Below are 8278 nucleotides of genomic sequence, written 5' to 3'. Positions count from 1 at the left end.
TAATTTCCAATAATATAATTGGAGATATGTTCGCCACAAATAGTACACAAATGTTCATCTAGAACATCCCATTCAACTATACTACAATGATCTAATGCATCTTAGCTAAAAATATATTATCAAAATCTACGTAAAAATAATTGACCAACACAAAGGTAAGAAACTTCTCAACAAATAAAAAGTGATAGTGCACGTGCAGACTCTTTTGACCATAAAAGAACAAATATATTGATGGTGGCCTTATTCTTGGAGCATTTCTTCAATTACTTGGGAAACCAAACTTACATAGTGTCAGGAATTCCATCTGAATTTCTACATACTTTCTCCACATAGCCTTGTGCTGGTTAAAAGCAAAACAACTCTATAGTGATTACATAGAGTAAGCACATAAAAAATGACAGTCATACACACTCCCCAAAGTAAGCAGTCAGTTAGCATAAATTGCTAGTCATTGATCATAATTTCAATAATATAGTCACCATAAGTGAGAACAATATTCTTCCGCGATAACAACACAAACTCGATTGCAACTGAATCAAAGCCGACGCAACACACAACACTTGCCAGATCAAATAATTTCATGGTGATGTTGTTTAGAGCGAGTGTTTTTCAGTGGAATAAAAGAGTCATCTGGAGCGAAATTTTGGGATGCCTGCACACTGTACTATTTTAGGATGACATAGTAGATAAGTCATAATACAAGTAGAAGTGGCAACTGACAAGAAAACATACTTAAGTACTTAAATGCATAAATAATGTCAATGACTCACCAATTAAAGTACCGATCAAGCTGTTTTATAGGGTGCTCTAGTATTCTTGTGTATACCACAGCTAGATGACTCCATGCTTGAAGTGATTCTTCATTCTTGATGTACTCATCCCACAAAGTATTGGAACCATAATCTGTTCCAACATATGCTAAACCCCGATTAAACAGTCTGGGAAAAAACAGTGGGTTTAGTTGCTGATGAAAGAATGAAACAATCAATCCCTAGAAAAAGAAACATTAGATAGTTCCAGGAACACTAAATGAATGATGGCTTGTACGGTCAAACAGTGAGAGCTACATTTGCAACGAAGGAGGATTGTATTTTTTTGAAAGATCTAGACTTTAGTATTTTGTATAGCACAAACATGTGATCTCCAAATTGGCCACTTAGTTAATGCGCTAAATGACTAATATTGGCTATATGAAAATACTTATACTCCCTCTATCCAGGTTTATAGGGCATGAGCGGATATTTTAAGAACTCGACAATTTGACTAACGAAACATATGTATATACCAGCAAAAGCATATCACTGAATTTGTATTCGAATGAAGTTTCTAGACATACTTTCGATGGCATATAGCATGTTGAGGACCTAAAAGCCTGTGCAAGCCCTACAAACCCAGATGAAGGGAGTATAGATTATAGCTGCTACAAAAGGAAAAAGGTCAAACAGATTATGTACTTCATGGAGAGAGATTAGTCATTACAACTAACAGACATGCACGGAGTCTAAGAACACACTGCCTAAGCCAAAATTTGAATATATGCAACATCTCCATGGCCTACACTATCACAACGAATGCGAAAATACAGTGCTATATTATAAAGCATTTCATCAAGCATTCATATTCAGGTACTAAGTATTGTAAAATCACTTCTCGTCATGTATTCATGTATATATATACAACCTAAAATGCATTGGTTAACAAAAGTCAAGACATAAAAAGAAGTTAAAAACTTCATCGGAATAGTTTGGGTATTCAATTGCTACCTTCTGATGACATCTGGGTCATTGTATGTTGAGATCGCAAACTGACAATAATTACACCATATGTCCACTGAATAAGTAACTGCAAGAAATGCCTGTTCATACACCTCAAAAACTTTATTGACACCATCTAGACGGCCTTCATGATCTGCATATTTCTTCCAATAGCCAAAGCACAGAGGGAACTCCACACGGAATGCATCATACACTTTCCGTATTTTTAATATCTCGCTCTGACCAGGAATACACAAAAATCTGCCATTAGCATAAATTTGTTTATCATTAAAAATCCATTTTATTTTATTAACCAAACAAAACAAATTTATATCTAGTGTTGTCCATTAAAACACGAATAAGGACAGATTGACAAGACTACAGTAGGACAATGATGAAACTACTACAGGGAACAAGGCCCATGAAGTCAAAAAGAAAATATACTGGGATCCTACAAGACAGAGAAATGTAGAAAGAAAATGTGCTAAACAAAAACAAGGGAGCGAGTGACCATCCATGCATAACAAAGATTGGCATAACTTTGTGGTCCACAAGATACAGATCGATTGCATATGACCACCGGAATATGTAACACATGTGGGCACAAAAAGAGGATAAGCTGCTGAAAATTATGACACATCCATACAGCAAGTTGCAAAAAGGAGAACAATGCACTGTATGGTAAGGCAACAATTTCAATTTCACCTCAGCAATCCTCTCCGTCTCTTCAATAAGTGCGGTCCAAGCATCGACGTCTAAGCAATCCAAGGTGACAACATCCCGTAACCTAGCCTCTTCCACTGAAAGCAACAACCTATTAGCAACAAAGTAGCAGGCAGGCAACGAAACCAGATAGAGAAGGCTTCTGCCTCAGCAACATTACCATACTCATACGACTGCTAGGGGACCATGGGATCGGCCATCTCGACGGCGCCGACGCCGTCCTCCGTGGCCCCCGCGGCCTGGTAGCCCGCTGCCTCGCCGGAGGTCCCGTACGCGGATCCGCTGGCTGTTTGCGCCCTGTCGTAAGGGGTGCCCCCCGGGAGATGCGGGGGTGGCGGTGGGAGAACCTCGGCCGGGTCGTTGCCCAGACCCGCCTCCACGGCGTCCAAGGGCGACGATGGGGGAGCCTGGACGGGTCGCTGCCCAGACCTGCCCCCACGTCAGCTTCTGCGTGGCCGTCGGGGTTCTCCATCCCCGCGCGCCCACGAGCAATGGTTCGGGCTGGTGTGGTGGAGGCCGGAGTGGGCGGCGGCATTGACCCGCCGGTCCTCGGCGTCCAGGAAGGCCCAGTACGCCGTCCCGGCATGGCGGCGGAGCGGCAGGGGAGGAGGTGCGTGGTGGCTCGGGAAACGGCCGGGGAAGAATACCGGCCGCGCAGGCGCGCGAGGTGGTTGCGCCGGTGCCGGTGTCGTAGGCATCGTCGAGGAGGTCGCTGCCCAGACCTTCCCCCACGTCAGCTTCTGCGTGGCCGTCGGGGTTCTCCATACCCGCGCGCCCACGAGCAATGGTTCGGGCTGGTGTGGTGGAGGCCGGAGTGGGCGGCGGGGTTGCGCCGGCGCCGGTGTCGTAGGCATCAAGGAGGAGAGCCCGTGCTGCTGTATTTCTTTTTAAAGAACTGCTTCCTCCGTGACCGTGAGTCATCCTAGCCCACGAACGAAACGTGAAGTCCGGATCGGGCACATATTTTTCGTGAAAAGGGCCAGGCGGGACGAAGGCCCAGCCGTTCAATGCACGAAGAAACACACGTGACTATCAACAGAAGGACGTGCGGACCCCAAATTAGTACCACCTTGTTTATATTATGATTTCGGCTTTACAAATCGTAAAATCGTATTATGACATGAGAAGAAAACGTATTGTGACGGTGAACCCACGGAGTCAATCCGTACTTTATTATTAGGGATATATTATTATTATTATTATCAGGGAAAGATTACTAGTAAATGTGTTAGGCGTACATGCAATTTGTGTGCCTGTTGCACGGGATCCAATACGCTCTGTGAGAAAAAAGATGACACAACTTTGGCTATAGCTGATCTGGCGGCATCATACAATAGCGATCATTCGCTATTGTAGTACTATGACGACAACTCCTATAAACCTTGCACTTGGCTCTTCGCCACTTCGGGAGGTTCAACAGTTCGTACCCCTATGAACCTTGCACTTGGGTCTTCGCCTCTTCGAAAGGTCCAACAATGATGATAGTACAATACAATATGCTTCCGGCAATCTGACACCAAATGAACTTCTGTATGTCCACTGTAAGGTTGAGGGCGAGGGAGAGGGTGCTGTAGTCAAAACCCTCTCCTGGTCCTGCGAGCGAGAGGGCGTAGGCATACATAGTAAGCAAGCTTCTTCTCATCTTGTGAGCCACCGCGCGTGGGCAAGCGAGAGGGCGTAGTAAGCAAACTTCTCGTTCTGCGAATTGATAGGACATATCAAAGTAGTACTAGTCTATGCCGCGTCCTTTCCGGTTTATATGGCTTAATTTGAAATGAGAAAAATACACTGCGCCAACGTATGTAATAATACGCTCATTACGGTCACCATATAGTTTTGCGGTGATTATACAGTCACTAGCTCGCCGTAGAGCACCGTATTGCACCCTGCTGACCGGGCCACATAGTCGATGTGGCATTTTGTTGACTGGTTAAATTGACACCTGGTTTCTGGGTCCCACCTGTCACTTGGCAGAGCAAAGAAATCAGTTAAACAAAACTCTAAACAAACGCGACAGGAGTCCAACCCTTGCGTGCGAACCACCCTGGCTGCGTATGCGAGTGCATGCACGTGTACTCCCTCGGTCCATGAAAAACTGTACATCTAGCATTAGAAATTTTTCCAACAAAGAGTGTACATCTACACTTCCAATGCACTTAGAATTTAATCTAATCGGCATTTATTGACTAATGCACCAACTTGTGCTCTAGCTATAGGCTGCATGTCTATCCTTAATGACAGCATGCAACAACCTTCATTTATTCTTCTTCTCTGGTCACATGCACACATAAGTCTGCTACTTTTGGGCGTTAATTATGCCATGAAGTTCCGGTTCCTCTTGGCCAATGTGTAAATCTCTATATGTATAGTCTCTCACGGACGGAGGGAGTAGGTTGGGCACTTGAGCGTGAGCGTGTATGTTGAATCGTGTGATGTGTGCCGCATGGATGCGTGAGTGTTACGTGCGTGCATGTGTACGTGTGAGTGTTGCATGCATGCATGCATGAGGCTTTTACTCTCTTCCATTGACATGTTCATATTTCAAGCTTCATTAACACGTTGCATGCAAGAATTAATAGAAAACTCACCAATGTGTGTAGGTCTTTTGTTCTTCACGCAGCATTCCAATTAATACGTTCGTAAACACATTTTTCTTGAGGAAAATGAGCCAATTATTCAGTACTTTTAGAAAAAAATCTTCAGGCACTCATCATTTACAGCTACCTAATTTTTTTATTGACCTGTATATAAATCTTCATCCTAATTTATTGGTCTGCTTCGTACTTAGTGTAAAAAATTTGACCGTAAATTTAAGTAACAAAGTGTCAATGCATGTCATAAAAAACTATACCATTAAAAACTATGTTCAAATACGAATTCAGTGATATGCTTTTTAGTGACATGCATTAACATTTTATTAGTTAAATACATGGTCAAAGTATGACACAAAATACTAGTAATACTCCTACATTATTGGCGCCGGGTGCCTTGGCCAATGTTTCTTGTTGTTGGACAGGATGAGAGTAGAGGCATAGGGATATTGTCAATAGAAAGTCTTGGCGATCCATTATTCCCCATCTCGGTCAGAGATAACTATTCAACTAGTCTTCACAGTGAAGTGACAATACACGCTGAGCAGATGGGACACTTAATTAATAACCTGAGCCAACATGTTGGTGTTAGTAATCAACTTTACCATGTACCGCCATCATGTTTGCCAGTGGAGCATGCTTCCGAAAATATGCCTACACACCTCTCCCTTCCATTAACTAACATATGGGCCCTCTTGAGGTAGACCCACGTGTCATCGGCTTAACGATTTACACTCTAAATGATGGTATATACTGGTAATAGTACCAGTAGAATTGAGATTTAATGCACTTTCTTGCCAGTCTTTCCCTCTTCTTCCTCCTCTCTTCTTCTTCTCCTCTCTTCCCCATCGTTGGCCGCACACCATTTCCCCCTGCTCACTGCTCGCCCGCCCGCGCCATCTTCCTCAGTAGCTCGCACGTACCATATCCCCCCCGCTCACTGCTCGGCCACACACGCCATCTTCTTCGCTCGCCCGAATCCACTTCCTCGTTCGCTCGCAGGCACCGAAAACCCCAATCACTCAGCGCCCTAGAAAACCCTATGGCAGAACCGACTGACACACAGAGCCGCGATTAGAATTCCCTCTCTGATATTCTCTTGGAGCAGATCTGTAATCGTATGGACCTGCTCAGCACCGTGCGTCTGGCCGCATGCTTGGTGTCTATGTACTGTGTACTCGTCTACAACCGTCCAACTCTTTTCAAGACACCATGCTTGCTGATGCCCGATCCTCACAGGCAGCCCAGACACCGACTTGACGATCCTACAGAGGTTGTCGTCGTGTCCCTCGACATGCTACCACTACCCGCCCACATGTTCTTCATGTGCGGCCACTACTGGGCGGGCATGAAGGCCAACTGGATCGTCCTCATCCAACAATCCGGTAGTCAATGGCGTCTCGTGGACCTGTACACCCATCGAGAGATCACCCTTCCATCATTGGATACCGCCGACATTGAGCCTCGCGGCCCGCCGGACACTCCTGCCTAGTACGCACGAGACGCATCGAGCATTTGGTATGACCTCTATTTGCTGAAGGTTGTAATCTGCGAAGTGCCCACACCATCGGAAGACTACATGGATTACAAGCTCATTGCCTTGTTTGACGGGGGATTAGTCTATTTGGAATCCGGTCGCCATACATGGATATGGCTCATCATCAATCCTCTTAACCCTCCATTTTTGTCTGATGCTATAGTGCAAGATGGCATCATTTACGCGGTCGACGCACAGATTAGCTGCCCATACTGGTGGAATCTATCGTCGTGTAATTGTTCTATCTCATCTCATCTTTACCTTATGAATACGACTTCCTGTTGATTGTTAGAAATTTAGAATAGATAGTATGTCTATAACCACATCATTGTTATATGTTCCTCTCGTTTCCTAGATTTTTATGACCACACATGTTATTATTAGAGTTGATATGAGAACAATTGTCATCGAATGATTGTTAGAATAGATATTATGAGTATAACCTCATGATTGCTATATGTTACTCTCATTTCCAAGATTTTTATACCCACGCATGTTATTGTTAGAGTTGATATGAGAACAACAGTAATTGCTATGGCAGAATATGAGTAGGCCCTGGCATAGCTGTTTTCCTCTCATTTTTACATGATGTTTGAACCATGACATATTGCTAGAATATGAAAGCCATTGTCTTAATTTTTTAACTTGGGGTTTGATTATGACCACGGCATTGCAATTCTTTGGCTATGATCTATATCACTGTTATAATAATCTCAATTCCACACATACTCTGAACATGATTGTATATTTTTGTTCTTCTGGTCTCCAATTTGATTTGTTGCAGCAGACGCAAATGCGTTGGCCTTCATAATTCCAGGTGAAAGTGCTAGTTATCGACTAGAGGAGGGTGAATAGGCGATTTTTATGAAAGTCTTCAAAACATGGGGGCTTTGAAGACAAACTCTAAGTAAAGAGAGGTAAATGATAGAACCAGTTGCTTGGTGAGGACAAGGATTTGTTGGACCAGTTTCTAACGCCCCCAGACACACCCGCTGGTGGTCGTTATTCCTGGCGGGATCTAGACTGGCCCCACAGATCAATACTAGTCTTTTCTGCGCACTTTGTCCTCACTCATGCGCACCCGGGAGAAGCTTCCCGATCGGTCACCCATCCTGAAACTACTCCAAGCTGAGCATGGTTAACTTGGGAGTTCTGTCCGAATGGGCTTCCGAAAAAGAAGGAATTACTTATTGATATGAGTAGTATATCATCCCTAATAAGCCAGGCTATCACATACACCCCCACTCGGAGGAACCGACGTCCTCGTTGGGCCACAGGAACGTTCCCTCTTGGCACATACGTCTATGCATCCAGTCCGGCACATGTGTCATGCCGTGTGCCACAACGGGTCACAAACGTCATGAACAACATGACCGCGCACCTGTCTGCAAACATCCGTGTAACCACGAGGGTCGACTCTGATACCAACTTGTAACGCCCCCAGACACACCCGCCGGTGGTCGTTATTCCTAGCGGGATCTAGACTGGCCCCACAAATCAATACTAGTCTTTTCTACGCACTTTGTCCTTACTCGTGCTCACCCGGGAGAAACTTCCCGGACGGTCACCCATACTGAAACTACTCCAAGCTGAGCACCCTTAACTTGGGAGTTCTGTCTGAATGGGCTTTCAGAAAAGAAGGAATTCCTTATTGATATGAGTAGTCTATCATC

General features: G+C 44.4%; 1 protein-coding gene across 1 annotated transcript; it reads right to left on the bottom strand.

The window, feature by feature from the left end:
• Nucleotides 1-387: 387 nt before the first annotated feature.
• LOC125518893 (pre-mRNA-processing factor 39-2-like) lies at nt 388-3242 on the bottom strand. Its single transcript, XM_048683786.1, has 6 exons — nt 2907-3242; nt 2638-2653; nt 2460-2554; nt 1764-1993; nt 771-938; nt 388-659 (listed from the first exon to the last, which is right to left on the bottom strand). Exons 1-6 carry the CDS (start codon nt 3240-3242, stop codon nt 569-571), a joined length of 936 nt encoding a protein of 311 aa, XP_048539743.1. The 3' UTR covers nt 388-568.
• Nucleotides 3243-8278: the final 5036 nt, after the last annotated feature.

Source organism: Triticum urartu, chromosome 7, assembly GCF_003073215.2.
Source record: "Triticum urartu cultivar G1812 chromosome 7, Tu2.1, whole genome shotgun sequence".
Taxonomy (NCBI): Eukaryota; Viridiplantae; Streptophyta; class Magnoliopsida; order Poales; family Poaceae; genus Triticum; species Triticum urartu.
The sequence above is the reverse complement of the archived record's forward strand: the minus strand, read 5'-3'. Positions and strand labels throughout refer to the sequence as shown.